The 16253-nt window shown below is 43.6% G+C and overlaps 1 protein-coding gene across 2 annotated transcripts; it reads right to left on the bottom strand.

Moving 5' to 3' along the window:
- Positions 1 to 4189: 4189 nt before the first annotated feature.
- On the bottom strand, positions 4190 to 15639 carry MPC1 (mitochondrial pyruvate carrier 1). 2 transcript variants are annotated; one of them, XM_075707789.1, is made up of 5 exons: positions 15569 to 15639; positions 10538 to 10541; positions 7764 to 7860; positions 5984 to 6116; positions 4190 to 5218 (listed from the first exon to the last, which is right to left on the bottom strand). In XM_075707789.1, exons 1-5 carry the CDS (start codon positions 15637 to 15639, stop codon positions 5200 to 5202), a joined length of 324 nt encoding a protein of 107 aa, XP_075563904.1. In that variant the 3' UTR covers positions 4190 to 5199. The 2 variants fall into 2 exon arrangements, with proteins under 2 accessions (XP_075563904.1, XP_075563905.1); XM_075707790.1 differs by lacking the exon at positions 4190 to 5218 and having other exon boundaries at positions 5990 to 6066.
- Between the last annotated feature and the right edge of the window lie 614 nt (positions 15640 to 16253).

Below are 16253 nucleotides of genomic sequence, written 5' to 3'. Positions count from 1 at the left end.
CCCACTTGAATTCCCAAGGGTGTCACATTCCTTACCAGCAGTCTAGCAGCACTTGCTCAGAAAGGTGAGAAATTCTTTTCTGTCTGAAAACATGAAAGAAGGCAGCAGCTGACGCTGCAGCAGCAGCCACCACAGCAAGACAAGAAAGGCTGTGTGGTTCCCAGTCTTACTGTGCTGGAACAGGGGCAGTACACGCAGGACAGTGTGTGGGATCAGAGCAGCACAGGTTTCTAGTGGCAGGACATATCTTATAGTTGAAAAGTTATTAGGATTAAAGCAATCTGTGAAATTAAAACCAAGTAGCTATTCCAGAATAACAGCATGTAGAGACAAGCTCTATAATCTTGTAAGTCAAATACAAATACTGAGCTCTAATTTTGGATTACTATTAATCAGTTAAACTGGCATAGCCCTGTTCTTTTATCCAATGCTACCTGAGTAAAAAAAAAAAAAACAAACCACCAAACCTATTAGCTCCATTAAGGTATTCAGACTCAAGAGTATAACAATCTCCAGGGTCTCTTTAAAATATTCTATTTTGAGTAACCCCAGACAGCACTATCCCAAAATGGCCATATGCCAATGTGTCTCAGTATTTTGTGCTAGAGGAACCAAGTGCAGATTAACTGTACAATTATTTATTGCAATAATTCCTCATTTCTCCTCTTTAAGGTTTGGGTTTTTTGTTTTTGTTTGTTTGTTTTGTTTTTTCCCCAAGCACAATTATGTAAACAAATAAATGGTATGTAAATGGCTTGATAAATAATGCTCTGAAGGACACAGGTCACACAAGCCACTTGGTGGCACTCTGCCCATATAAACTTTTTTGTCATTAGGCAGATTGACAGGCTGTGGAACATCCACCCCAGCCCCAAGTTCCCCATCCCAGACTGGGCCCTGTCCCTACAAGTCTCATGAAAGATGCTTTGCTCCACCCCTTCCCCTTTTTGTAGAAGCCTGTATGGACTGCAGGAAGCATCACTGGTTTAGAAACTAACCAAAGCAAGTTAGAGCCCACTTTCCATCTGCAAGTCACTCTTTCATACTCCAGTATGAAAGAACTTGAGCCTTGTCACAGTGAATGGATGGTCGAAAGAAAGGAAAGAGCGAGGTAGAAGGAAAATACATGACAAAATATGGTGCAGGCAGCTACCAGGAAGATGAGAGAAGATAAACTGTTGTAAATGGTATTCCTAGTTAGGGAAGTTAAAACAATCAGCAGCTAATGAACAGTGATCAAAGCACCAGGTGAGGCTAGAGTATTCCATCTATTGCAAGCTTTACCCAAGAGCAGCCCAAAACACTACATTTCATACCTATGAAGTTCAAACCCACCTATGGATTTGATGGGTGGACTGTTTGGTGGATGAGGAATTGGCTGGATGGTTGCATCCAGAGAGTAGTGGTCAATGGCTCCATGTCCAGATGGCGATTGGTGACAAGTGGAGTCCCTCAGGGTCCATACTGGGACCAGTACTGTTTAGTATCTTCATCAATGACATAGATAGTGGGATCGAGTGCACCCTCAGCAAATTTGCAGACGACACCAAGCTGAGTGGAGCGGTCAACATGCCTGAGGGATGGGATGCCACCTAGAGGGACCTGGACAAGCTTGAGAAGTGGGCCCGTGTGAACTTCATGAAGTTCAACAAGGCCAAGTACAGGGTCCTGCACCTGGGTCAGGGCAACCCCCAGTATCAATGCAGGCTGGAGGATGAAGGCATTGAGAGCAGCCCTGCGCAGAAGGACTTTTGGGGGTACTGGTGGATGAAAAGCTGGACATGAGCTGACAATGTGCGCTTGCAGCCCAGAAAGCCAACCATATCCTGGGCTGCATCAAAAGCAGCATGGCCAGCAGGTTGAGAGAGGTGATTCTGCCCCTCTACTCTGCTTTGGTGAGACCCCACCTGAGTACTGAGTCCAGCTCTGGAGCCCTCAGCACAAGAAGGACATGGACCTGTTGGAGTGGGTCCAGAGGAGGGCCACTAAAGTGATCAGAGGGCTGGAGCACCTCTCCTATGAAGAAAGGCTGAGAAAGTTGGGATGGTTCAGCCTGAAGAAGAAAAGGCTCTGGGGAGACCTTACTGCAGCCTTTCAGTACTTAAAGGGACCTTGTAAGAAAGATGGGAACAAACTTTTCAGCAGGCCCTGTTGCAATAAGACAAGGGGTAATGGTTTTAAACTAAAAGAGCGTAGACTTAGACTGGCTATAAGGATGAAATCTTTTACAATGAGGGTGGTTGAAACACTGGAACAGGTTGCCCGGAGAGGTGGTAGATGTCCCATCCCTAGAAACATTCAAGGTCAGGCTGGATGGGGCTCTGAGCAACCTGATCTAGTTGAAGATGTCCCTGCTCATTGCAGGGGCATTGGACTAGATGACCTTTAAAGGACCCTTCCAACCCAAACTATTCTATGATTCCCTAAGTTATTTCCGCTCCAGAAGTAAGATAAAAAACTATAAGGTGCTAAGATAATCAGTTATCCTTACCTGCTTGTATCTTACTACTCATTTATACAAAGTCTAATGATTCTTAGAATCATAGAATTGTTTAGGTTGGAAAAGGCCTTTAAGATCATCAAGTCCAACTGTTAACCTAGCACTGCCAAGTCCACCACTAAACCATGTCCCTAAGAACCACATCTACACGTCTTTTAAATACCTCCAGGGATGACGGACTCAACCACTTCCCTGGGCAGCCTGTTCCAATGCTTGACAACCCTTTTGGTGAAGAAGAGACTTCTCCCAGCTGCTTAGAGAATATTTCATCTGCCTCTTCATCCTGGTTGGGTGATCTATAACAGACTCCTACCATGGTATCTGCCTTGTTGGCCTTCCCCCTGATTCTTACCCATAAACATTCCTCTATCCCAGGAGATAGGGAAGGAGGGATAGAGATGACTACCTTTGTGACAAGACAGCAGTACTGAAGGGGCAGCTTTACGCACTAACTTTTCTGAAGCAATGAGTAGCAATCAGCAGTAGTTTTACCCATACAGCAGGGCATGCTCTTTAAGCCTCTTGTATGCCTGTTACAAAAACTTAGCCATCACGCAATCAGGAACACAAGATCAGCCTAAGATTAAAGCAAGTCTTTTAATTGACCATCTTATAATTGCTAGAAGACAGTATGTAGTATTTACTCAGCTGCCTAGTGAGAGCCTTGAATTCATAGAATCATAGAATTGTTTAGGTTGGAAAAGACCTTTAAGATCATCCAGTCCAACCATTAACCTACACTACCAAGTCTACTCTAAACCAATCAAGGGTAGACTAGACTAAACCATGTCCCCAAGTGCCACATTTACCCACTTTTTGAACACTTCCAGGGATGGGGACTCCACCACCTCTCTGGGCAGCCTGTTCCAATTCTTGACCACCCTTTCCGTAAAGAAATTTTTCCTAATTTCCAACCTAAACCTCCCCTGGCGCAGCTTAAGCCCATTTCCTCTCGACCTATCGCTAACTACATGGGAGAAGAGACCAACACCCACCTCACTACTGCCTCCTTTCAGGTAGTTGTAGAGAGCGATAAGGCCTCCCCTCAGCCTCCTCTTCTCTAAGCTACACAACCCCAGTTCCCTCAGCCGCTCCTCATAAGGCCTGTGCTCCAGACCCTTCACCAGCTTTGTTGCCCTTCTCTGAACACGCTCCAGCACCTCAATGTCTTTTTTGTATTGAGGGGCCCAAAACTGGACACAGTATTCCAGGTGCGGCCTCACCAGCGCCGAGTACAGGGGAGCAATCACCTCCCTGCTCCTGCTGGCCACACTATTCCTGATACAAGCCAGGATACTGTTGGCCTTCTTGGCCACCTGGGCACACTGCTGGCTCATGTTCAGCCGGCTGTCTACCAACACCCCCAGGTCCTTTTCCACCAGGCAGCTTTCTAGCCACTCTTCCCCAAGCCTGTAGCGCTGCATGGGGTTGTTGTGACCCAAATGTAGGGCCCAACACTTGGCCTTGTTAAACCTCAACCCTGCCTCTCTTGGCAGGAATACTCAGTCAAGTACCCATACCCCCTTTTCCTTGGCAGGGAGTGGAGAGAAGTAGTAGGTGGGAGGATCCAGAGGACACTTGCCTAAACTCAGTACCTACAAAGGATAATACCAGTTACTTTTCCAGGCTGTTTTTACTTCATGCCGTTACAGTAATAAATTGACACTCCATACTAAAATTTTACTTCAGCATCCAATATCACAGTATGATACAAAACTTTTCAAAATGTTGAAGGGATTTATTGCCATTTGGAACATGTTTATTGTTCAAAAACACTGCACTGAAAAATCCATCACATACATTCTTTGTTATCTATATCTTTATGTCAATGTAACTTTCAGGCAGGTCATGCAGGAAAACCACCCTCCCAATCAAGTCAAAACACTACTGAAAGGCACCTTGTGTCCTTCAGAACTTAGACTCCAAAGAAGTTAAGTTTTTGCCTGTATAAGGATTACATATATCTAGAACAATTCAAACAGTAGGGAAAAAAATAAATTTAGAACTTCTTAAAGAACAGTATCAGACTTCATTGCTTTCCTTCATTCAGTGCTATGGTTTTACTTTTCTGAGTCTTCTTTAAATAATGTGCGACAATGTGTGTTAATGAAGTCTCTTTACTGAGAGAAGGCATGCAGTAAGGGAAGAGGGAAAGCTGGTCACTTCCAGGCTGCCTGTCTACACATTTGTTCTTGTAGATTAGCAAGCCAATTTAACTGTTTAAGTTAAAAAAAAAAGAGACACAGAATAGGAATGAATGCACCCAAGTTAAATGGCTTTTAAGAATGTGTTAATACATAGAACAATGATACCACCTACAGTTCTGCTCACTGATATCTGTTCATGCTGATTTGAAAACAAGTTTTGTCAAACCATCATGGGCCACTTTCATAGACTATTAGATAAAAAAGTTGGTTTTCAAATATTGCTTGTTATTTGGATGACTAACTGTTTATTAAAAGGGTAATTAAGAACCTATAAGGCAGCAAGACTTTAAATGCAATGGTTTACATTGCTGAATAGTACTTATTAAAAAGGCAAGACAAAAAATTATTAGCAGGATTATTGGTGGGGTCATATTCATAATAGGTGTTTCTGTTTTATCCCCATTGTAATTGTCACAGCAACTGTAGATGGCAGGTCTTCCTTGGTTGTAATTCAGGATGAACACATTCCCTGGCTTATTTCAAGTTAGATATTTAGTTCTTTTTCTCCAGCCTGCCAAGAGAAGAACAGCTTTTGTAAGAGTGAATATTGAACTGCAATTGCTATAAAGAAATCTGAACTTACAGTAGAACTGTAAGAATGAAGGACACCTAGACAGTTATTTATGCAAAGGCAGGTCCACCTGCAGTTTTGCCAAGTCTCATGTTTTAATTTATAGTTCAGGAGGCTTCATCCTCTCATTGCTCCACGTGGATTTGTTGGGGCAGAAGAGAGAAAGCCATAATCCTGACTCATCAGGATTACCTGGGGCAGTGTCTGCACTACTTGCTACGTAATGAGGGTATGAGACTGCTTGCAGTCTGTTTCCCAATCACACTCAGCTGGATCTATCACATACATAGAACAGTCAGCTTAGAGAAGTCTTGCTTGATTTCTCTTTCAGACGTACAACCCCTTCATTTTAAGGTTGTTTCCATCTCAGAAATTAGTTACTGAGATTGACACACGTGGACTAATCAACATAATACATAAGATAAAACCTCAAAATAGCCAGCAGCTGCTGAAAGCCCCATCTACATCCATGACCATAAGGGCTTTCAGCCTTTTCTGTGTGCAGCCCTCAGAAGCAAAGGAGGTGCAAGGCAACAAGTCACAGTTCAGCCTACTGGCAACAAGCTTGTTAATAGGTTTGCAAAAGGTAATGAAGTTAAACAAGTACAGAAACTATGCTGGGGTTTGCATCACAGCTAAAAGCCACTAACAGAGTATTCCAAGTGCCATCAGTTTATGACTTTCCCTTTCTGAAGTGTGACTTGCCTGTATTTGATCAGTCGTCCTCCTTGAATAAGTTGTGCAACTTCATTAGTCAAGTGGCATGCAAAAAGAAGCCAGTTCCTTGGCTGCACTTTGTAGGCAAATCTCATGAAAGTCAAGGAGTAACAACACAGTGCTGCAAAACATGATATATATTGTTAGTAGATTTAATATCTGCATTTTGTTGAGGCTTGATTTTCATACTAGCAGAATGTGATGACAAGTAGAACGCTCACTGCTTTTGAGTTTTCCAATAATCCTACAAATTTGTCCACTTTGAGGATCCAATGCAGGAAAAACATGGAACAATGCTAATTTTTGCTACACCAGAAAATCTAGAGCTGCAGCTTTCCACAAAAACTCATTTTCCTCATACAGTTTCCTGTGATGCAACTGAAGCCTTTTTAATTTATTGCCTAAACTATCTCAGCCAGAGAATAAGAGTTAATCCCAATGAGACATGGCCTGTCCTATGCAATTATTCTGACAATTTCTAGGACAGTATTTTTAAGAATACTAATTACTTCAATACAGTTCTTACTGGGAACATTCTAAAATGGACTTTAAGAGAAGGAGGTTTCCATCCCCAAGAAACCATGAACGTTCAGAAGCATAAAGCTTTGTTACCTGCTTTCCAGGAAGACGAGAAACTACTGCCATAAGTGCATGTAAATACAGGAAGTTACAACCCAAGAAGGCACTAGCTTTACAAAGTTAAATTTTTAGCTTTCTGACAGGCTTAAGGAAAGAAAAAAAAAAATCAGGAAATTGATTGTTCAAGAAAACAGGCTTTTTTTTTTTTAGGTACAGAACCTAGAGGATGGGAAAAAAATTATCATATATATACTTACAAAAATTTAAAAAGTGTCTTAGCTTTGCTGAGCTGGGTATCTGCCACCAAAGCACTATTTGCAAAACAGTTTCACTATACCAGAGATTATTCAAACTGGTTTTCCATCTCTAGGAAGCTGATGAAAAGACTGAATTACTCTAAGCAGAACCTAGTGAGCATGAGGGTACAAATTTCCTTAACCCAAAGGTATTTTGCTTCGGGGAGAAGAGTTACTTAGAATTAGGTTACTAACGGAGTTAAGGAGGAGACATAATGCCAAAGTTAAGCTAATACATTAAAACTATCAGATTTATAATCCTAGAGAAGTATTTGAACAATAAAATAGAGACAGACATCTAGGCAAAAGCTATACGTGTTCCAAAAAAGGTGGGAAAAATATTGCTTATGCATTTAAAAAGAAATTATCACACTGTTCCCTTAAGAGTCATGCTAGCTTCTCACAGGCAGCTGCTTTGCAAGGCATTAACCTCCCTCAGCTGCTTTTTGCACCCTGCAGACCAATCATTACCATTTCTGCACTTTGTCAATGTTGATATTTAAGTCTCTCACTAACCACAAGGCATCATTGTTCTTGATACAAACAATACAGTTGTGGAAAGAGATGCATTCTGAACAAGTGCATGCAGTACTATAAGATACCAGAAGAATTCTACTTTAGGAGTGAGTCTGGTGATCAAGACTGCTAGGACTCAAGACCCACCACCCCCCTCCCCTCAAATTACTGGGAAGCCCTCCCCTCTGAAAGAGAGCTCTGCAACTTCTCAGTACCTCAATTTTTAAGTGACCTCTGAAGTTATATAACAAGATACTTGATATCTTTATCTGCTTTGATCACAAGTTTGCAAACAACTAATAATACATCACTGCTTGAAGGACAGAATCTGTGTTCTGTAGTCAGTTTACTGACAAGAAGTTTGTCTCAGGTCTTACCAAATGTCATTCGGCCACTAATGATTTCTGGAGATTTCTTCATGTCATTAATAGCAGCAACAGGAAGTCCCCAGTTGGCAACTGGCCCCCAAAAGTGCTGCAAAGAGGAAAAAGGAAAATAAAGGAAAGTGAAGTTACACAGAAACACAGACCTCCTGCAGTATTCTTACAGTTTTCCTTAGCCACACAACGCTTCAGAGAACAGGGTTAAGGGTAAAAATCCAAGTTAAGACAGGGACTATTTTTGATGTAAGGGAAAAAACCCAAACCCTTCTTTTAGCAGGATCTAACCTTCAGGAGGGAAGGAAGAACCCCCCACTCTGAATCTTCTTGCAGACCAGAAAGGAACTACTGTAAGGCCATTGAAATGCAGTTTTGTGTAATTATACCTCAGCCATCATTAAGCAGTCTGATTGGTATAGTCATATAGTAACCTCAGATTTACAGCTCACCTCTGTGCAGAGAATTAGCATTCACCTCTTTCAAATAAGGCTCCTCAAAAATGTAATGAAAACACAAGGACTTGAAGTGAAGAACTGGAACTGTTTTCATGTTATGCTGAGAATGAAGAAATGCTCAGCAAGCATCTTCTTCCAAGTACTTACACCATCTCTTTGAAAGAGCAGGGCCATGCAACCAAACCAAGTTGTTAGCTAGAGCTTCACGTGCAATTGCTGAAACAACTTAGTGACTACCTAAAGCTCAGTGATTAGACAGAAACAGGAGTAGAGCAGTTAGCTACAGGTGTGTACACAGATAGAAAAACAGAGCCAAGAGTGGAAAGAATCAAGTCAAAAAAACTGAGAAGAGCTCAATTTGCTGGGTATTGTCTACAAGACTCCCAACTGAGAAAAAAGACTGTCATAAGTCCAATTTCCATTGCTGTTATGAGTAACAAGGCTTCAGTAGAATTCTTTCCACAGAAGATGCATGCAGTACTTGCATCAGCTTCTCCTAAGGGGAAACTAAGGATGCTCAAAAGTATCTTCGCTAGACATGGCAAGAGAAGCACCTTGCAAGAAAAAGCTTTGCAGATACCAACTATACCCATTCTTTTGTCACTTTCCCCAACTGTAACACTGCAGATATTACAATGATTTAGAATTGTCAGGGGATATTTAAGTTTCTCACAATTTTTATTCCAAGATACTTTTGCCAGTGTGGGTACTGGCTTATAACACTACAATAAGATTAAAAGCCACACTTGTATTGCAACCCAAATCCGTAGGAAGCAAGAAACTTAACTAAAAAACACCTCACTTTTTTCTATACTTTAAGTTGTACACACTGTTTTGATAGTTTAACCATAGTGCAATATGCAAAACAATGTAGTATTTCTGCAAGTGTCTACAGAATGTGCATTGGTCCAAACTCACATTTATAAGAGTATTTTGCAGAGTGCAATAAATGCATTTGTTTACTATATTCCTACTGATAGGGAAATTGACATCTGTAATGGTTAAAGCCTCTCAAGCACATCAGAGATAACATGGCATAACTGAGAAGAGTCACATGGCTACATGGTATTTACACTGTACAGCTATGGTTAGATAGTGTAAAGAAATGTACCTATACCACCACTTACACACAAGGTACATTGCAACAGAACATTCACAGAAACTGAAGTCAACAGCACATAGGATGTTGTTTTAGAGGCTTTAATGTAGCTATTTAAATAGTTCTAAAGGACAATAAGAGGACCAGAAACAAACATTTAGTCACATAACCATGATTATGTGCACAGTAAGACAGAAAGGCAACTTGTGTTAGCATGACCACAGTAAAGCAAAATGCAAAAGGTAACTGGCAAGGCAGTATATGTACTTGGTGAGGTTTTTACATTCATTTCAGGAGTCCCATTTAAACAATTGTAGTTTCAGAAAAATAAGTCTTTAAAGCTCTAGACTTGTTGATTTTTTTTTAATGTATGAAATAATTACAGCTTTGAAAGTCTTAGTGGTGACTTCTGTTTTGAAAGGTAGATCAAGCCAACTTGGCCTTTTTACTTAATTCAGCTGCCATTAGAACATAAACAAATAATACACTGTAGACTATGGACTACTTCAAGCTCAGGCTGCACAAGCTGAAGAATCATCAGTTCACATCCCAGCAGCACTGCAGCAGTAGCTTTCCTCTGCTGACCAGGGAGGTAGATTTGGAACTTCCCATTTGAGATGGTTATCCATTTTTAAGTGCCTCCAGGCAGGCAGCCCTTTTAAGTTTCCACACACAAGAATTAAACTACACCTATACAGTTTGTCTTTGGTCTACGTAGAAGAGCAAGTCTTCCATAACATTGTGATTCACAGTACAACAGGCATAAAATACCCACTCCTAGTGTCAGGAGTAAACAAAGTCTGAAGGAAAGAAAAGTCTGTAGTGAGAGTTATATGGTACCATTTATTGTCTGAAGTAAAGCTAGTTAAAAATAAGGTAGTTCAGTTATGTACCAGTATTGTTGCTATGCAGAAGAATGGCTCCAGATTGATCTGCTCTCCTTAGCAAAGAGTAGCGGGGCAGGGGGTGGGGTGGGGGGAGTGGAAATGAAGCCCCTTTAATATTGTAATGATTACTTTAGGAAACATTCTGAAGGAGCTAATGTTTGGTCACCTTAACCTCAGACTTGTGAATAAATATTACTAGTGCATCACTTATGAGGGTTCACAGTAAGCTTTTCAGATGCAGGCAAGGTCATAACAGTGCTGAGGCAAAAAGACTGCAAGTTACTGAAGTTAGGGAGAAAATGAAACCAGAAGTGCCCTCCTTTTTCTTACCGTACTGTTTGAGTGGGCCATCATTGTTTTCCATTCAAAAAGCACATGGAAGAAAAAAGAAAAAAGTTAGTTTCTTTCATCATCAACATAAAGCAGCATACCACAAACAGAAGATAGGCAGAAGCCAGGATATTGTCATGGTGTTAACCTTGATTAATACAACAGTATTAAAAATCACTTCCCTCAAGAGCTGTCACTGTGACAAGTGTTCACTGCTCAAATACCTTTTTCCTAGCAAGATAAAATCCTGTTAGGGTCTGTGGAAGACATTTATCCCCCATGGACTTCAAAGCATCCAAGATCTCATGCCAACTAGTTTAAAAGGATGCCAAAAGCAGTCAGGGTTTGCCCATGACAAAGCTAAACAGCTACAGTTCCTCTGTGGAGGCACTTTGAATTCTTTGTATACCCACATAAGTAGGTCAAGCGAAACACTGCCAGAGATCTTACTGTCACTAAGCTCAGGCCAACTGTGGCTGTATCAAACATGAGCTGTAACACATTTTCAGAGATCTAACATGCAATTACACTCCAGTTATGTATGGGGTTCATTTAAGTGATCATATAGGTACCAACTTATTTATGTAATAACTTAGTGATCTATGCGTGAAAGCTAGACTACAGCATGTATTTGTTTGCTACTATACCTTTTAAAATGCTTCAGAACTTCTAAACATTCTAGCAAAGATACTGATAGGACTCAGTTCTGAATTATGACTTATAAGAAACCAGCTACTAATAGCCTACTGCTGACGGATTGTGGCTTACCCACCACTGCCCTGAGCTACAGAACACTAACAGTCACTTTCCTCACACTGATTTCCATCTTAGAGCAGCGTTTTACGAAGAGCTATGGTAAGGGAACAGTCAGGTCTACTTAGGAAATCACACTGGATATACATTTCACTGAGTCTTTGTTACAAGCTGCAGGCTCATTCAAGAGGCTTTGTTAGGGTGTCCTTGACTAGTCTAACCACTTGTTTTTTGTTTTCTTATTAACTGAACTGCAGCAATAATTAATTGAAGTTCACAAGTGCACACTTCAATATTTCCATAAAACCTTAGCTAAACAAGTTCAAATATGTCTCTTGGCACAATGTTTTTGTGCCAACAGAGGTCATCCTTCATTTTTAAAATGGAAGTTGTTTTCAGGCAAGTGAAAGCCTAAAATAGACTCAAACCGCTGCTGTTTTAACAGAGTAGGCAGCTCTGGCTAAGGTCTTGCAAGGTTGTTCTCACATCCACATGAGACTGGAACAATTCTTGTACTCCCAGAAGAGGGCAGATCAAGGTCATATAGACTTTCACCAAAGCAGGCATCCAGCCCCAAAGCTCTGCAGCCAATACAGCTGCAACAAATGCCCCGTATCTAACAGCAAGGATACCGCAGCAAGTGCATCCATCTATTCCTGAAGTGACACCATTCCAAGTCAGTAGCTTCCAAGAACTACATTCAATCCCTTGACAAAGGGAACACTTTGTACTAAAGTTTCCAGAACTGTGGACAACAGTTGTTGGATTTACTCATTCATTAATTTCTGTGTAAGTATCACAAAAGGAACCATCAGCTGATCAATACCTTGTATTTCTACTACAATCCATTCCAAAAAGGCTATATTGGGGAAGATTTATTTTTCCAAAGTTTTCACATGTATTTTCCTCATACTGGCAATGAAGTTATTAATAGGCCAGAGACAATTCTGCAAATGCAGAGGAACTGTCACTACTTGTTTCCCCACACTGCCATCCCCTAAGTGGAAAGAATATCACCATTCTGCAAGAGTTAGATTGTTCAGTTCTCAGAGCATACAAGACAATGACAGCAGACACTCTGTCCTTCAATTTCTAGCACAGACCAGTAGAGGACATTTTTAAGTTCCTATGTCCTCATGTTTAAACATTTACTGATGAGGAGAAATAAAGATCAGCTAATTCTAGTTATACTACTGATACTACCTCTTTTTAAAGTTCATTTCAATTAAAAGAAAGGTCCTAGAGAGCTTACATCAAAGCTCAAGCTTTACAAGGAATGAACTATCTATTTCAAAGCCATCTGCATTAACAGATTCAGTATATGTGCATGACTGCTGAGTCATCAGGAAGAGACATTTCAGAAGTGCCCCAAAAGATGAGCGTCTCCATGTGTTATTTTTCTATTATTACCAGAAGATTTTGTGACTCCTTGGGATTCATTATGTGACTAAAGTAATTCAGGCTTCTACCACAGGCTTTTAGGCTTGTCTAGAGTGGCCTATAGGTTTTCTCTCTCAGGAGAAGAGGAAAGCTGTTTTACTGGATGTTTTTCAGAAGATGCTGTTTTAAATCTTTAGGATAGGAAGTAAGAGGGCTCAGCTGCCTACTATTAGTGGCTTAGATAATACAACTTTAGCAATAGCTGACATTTTTAGGATCTACAGGAAAAAAATGCAACTTCAAGTTCACAATGTATAGAGCTACCAAGCTTTCATATGCAAATCAGCTAATTTTAAAATTAACATTACTGCTGCATTTTACAAGCAGCAGGAAAAGGCTAACCTACAGCTTACATTCTTACTATGCTTACTTTAAAACACTAAGACATGGTTAGGGTAAATCTATACTTACATGATTTACAGTTATTCAGATCCCTATAAATCACCACTTGAGAGGAGCCAGATGTGAAACTGGCAGAACATTTAATTATTAATGACAGTTTTAGAAGTAATTTATCTTGTTTCTTTGTGCAAGATCCTAAAGCTAACCAATGATGTAATGCAGTTCTAATGCCAGATACATCCACCTGAGAAAAGCAGCATGCATTCATTACGCTTGCTTTCATGTTTTCAAGTTATGAAACTAAAACTACTTATTCCAATGGATGTCTGCAAGTTTTGATTGCCCCAAGCCATAATAATGGAACTCTCAATTCCACTGCTTCGGGTAACTTCAGTTATTCTATTTAGGGTCAAGCAATTTAAAGCACTACACTGGTGTCACAAACAGGATCTCAATTCATCATTTCCCACAAACAAGTTTCACATTTATAAAGCCTTGCTTCACTGCAGTGATAACATGGTGATTTCTAGAACAGATACTATAATCTCAGAGCTTTGAGGAAACTCTTGCTCTACAAGAAAGGCAAGAAGGGCATCTTCTTCAGGATATAGTCCTGCAGTCTGGGGAAGCAAGAGCCTTCAGGAAGGAATGTAAAGTGACATAGCTCTAAAGTATACACACTCCATTTCTCCTATGGAGAAGACAGACTACAGTTTTGTTAACTATTAATCTAAATTTGCAACTCAACATAAAGCCAACAACTTAGAGACTTGTCTCCTAGTAAGCAAGAAACAATGCTGAAAGGCCATACCAGATGGAGCAACTGACTTCAGCCCTTCATGACACACCCAGTAACAGAAGTATAAATAAGCAGGTATCTTTGTACGTAACAAGGCAGAACCCATGTCACAAAGGTAGAATCCTGTGGAATGCTCTTTTTAGATAGCTTACTTCAAGACTACAATTAGGATGAAATACAGCTGAAAAGGCTTATTTCAGCTACCTTGTCAGTCTCTGGCAAGGAAGGAGATATTCCAACAAGTAACTGTGGTGGTGTTAGGAAGCAGCTGTTACCTCTTCTGGATTTTTGTTTTTCTAATTAAGAAGCAGACTGCTGTTTTACTGGCCATTCACACGGCATCATACAAATTCTGGTACAATTAACTAGATGTTAACACTAAAATGCATCTATCAAGCCTTATGCAATATCTTCAAGGCTTTCAAAAGGAATCCACACAGAAGCCTGCTCTGACCTTTCTTCATTTTGCTTCAAGGATGATCTCCTTCTCATACTTTACTCATCTTTTTGCCCCACCATTTCTGTAGAATTTGATTTTGCAAGTGCCAAACTCTTTGGCTTACTGAGCCTTTACATTAGAATCCCTCTTCCACGCAGGCTTACACCACCTCCTGCTACTTTAACCAAGACTAAGTTTCTCAGATAAACAAATGTCCTCCTACGTGCTTGCTCAACATCAAACATCAGTTGCAATAGATGTAGGTAGAACGGCAAGGAACAGCTATAGCGAAAAGTTGCTCAACCATCTTTATTAGAAGAGCCCATTGTTAGTTGTTTAGTTTTGGCAAACTGCTTGTCAGCCAAGAAAACTTCAGCCTGCCTCCTTGAGACAGTTCCTGTACAGCAGTTCGACCAGATCTGAGCAAGCGCGCCACAAGTGTATTTTTAAGACAGTCTCATGGTTTCAGTTCAAGGTGCCATTCCCCTTAGCAGAGCACACGAACTGAAGCTTGACAGAAGTACGGAGCTGCCTGGGAGGTGACTTAAGCCACATTCCCAAGAAAGCGGGGCTTTAACAAGCCTCTGAAAAAAAGCACCTATTTAAAGCTCTGAGGACGCGTAAATCAGTAGTCCTAAGCCTGCAGCTGTTACCAAGCCCGCTTCTGAGCGAAGCCCTTTCTGCCCGTGCTGCGGGCAGCGCTCAGTGCCCGCGCCCCCGGCCCCGGCCCCGCTGCCCGCCCCGCGCCCTCCGCCACCCCCGCCGGCCGAGGGGCACCGCTCCGCGCTGCAGGAAGCCGCCGGGCTTCCCCGCCGGCAGAAGGACGGAAGGTCACAGCGAAGCGCAGCTGCCGCGGCAGTTTCAAACGGCGTCGCTTCGCTTCAAGGTCAAGCCCGGTCTCCCCGGAGCGGGGCGGGGCGGGCGGGGAGACCGAGAGCCCTGACAGCCTCCGCAAGCCGAGGTGACGGCAGAGGCGCGTCGCTGCCGCGATGGCATGGTGGGCCCCGCGCCCTCGCCGCTCCCCCCGGCCGGCTTCGGCTTCGCCCTCGCTCGACGCCCGCCCGCCCGCTCCCTTCCGGGCTCCTGCCGCCCTCCTCCCCCCGCCCGACCGCCGGCGAGGGCGAGCCCCGCAAAGCCCCCCGAGGCAGCGGGGGGCGGCAAAGGGACGCCGGTCCCTGCCGCCCCCCCGGGCAGCGCCGTGGGCGCGGCCGCCCGAGGCGGGCGCGGCCGCCGGCGACGACCCCCGCCCCGCGCTCACCTCATCAGGTAGTCCCTGAACTCCTTGCTGCGCACATAGTCCACGGCCTTGCGGCCCAGCGCCCCCGCCATGGCGGCCCTCGGCGGCAGGGAGCGCTCAGCCCGCCCGCCTCGCGCACTGCCGCCACCGGCACCGGTGACAACTCCTCCGCGCCGCCGCCCGGCGCCCGCTTTACGGCAGCGCCCACGCCACCGCCCCCTCCGTCACCATGGCGCTCTCGGCGCCTATTGGCCGCGGCGGCCCCGCCTCCCTCCTGCCGGGCTCCGAAACCGGGGAGGTGGTCTTGGGGAGGGGGGGAAGGCAGGGCGCCGTAAAGCAACGCGGCGGGAGGAGGGGGGAAACTGTCGCGAAGCGCGACGAGGAGGGTCGCCGTCGGCCGAGCTGCCGGCATTCCTCCGCAGCCCTCAGGGGATAGCCGCGCGGCGGCTTTCCCAGCCGCTATTGGCTGCAGGGCGGCGGCTGGTGGCTCCCCATTGGCCGCCTAGCGGCGCATCCCGCCCCCCCGCGGTGTCTCGCTCCGCCCCCCTCAGTGGCGCGTGTCAGAGGCGCTGGCTGGGCTGGGCGGGCAGCGGCCGCCGCCGGGGGTGGGGGGTGCGGGTGTCTGAGGGGCGCAGGGGTGTGCGGAGGCCTGAGGGGGGGTAGGGGCGTGCGGGTGTGCGGCCGCAGCCCCCTGGCACGCGGTGTC

This window comes from Pelecanus crispus, chromosome 3 (genome assembly GCF_030463565.1).
Source record: "Pelecanus crispus isolate bPelCri1 chromosome 3, bPelCri1.pri, whole genome shotgun sequence".
NCBI classification, from domain to species: Eukaryota; Metazoa; Chordata; class Aves; order Pelecaniformes; family Pelecanidae; genus Pelecanus; species Pelecanus crispus.
The sequence above is the reverse complement of the archived record's forward strand: the minus strand, read 5'-3'. Positions and strand labels throughout refer to the sequence as shown.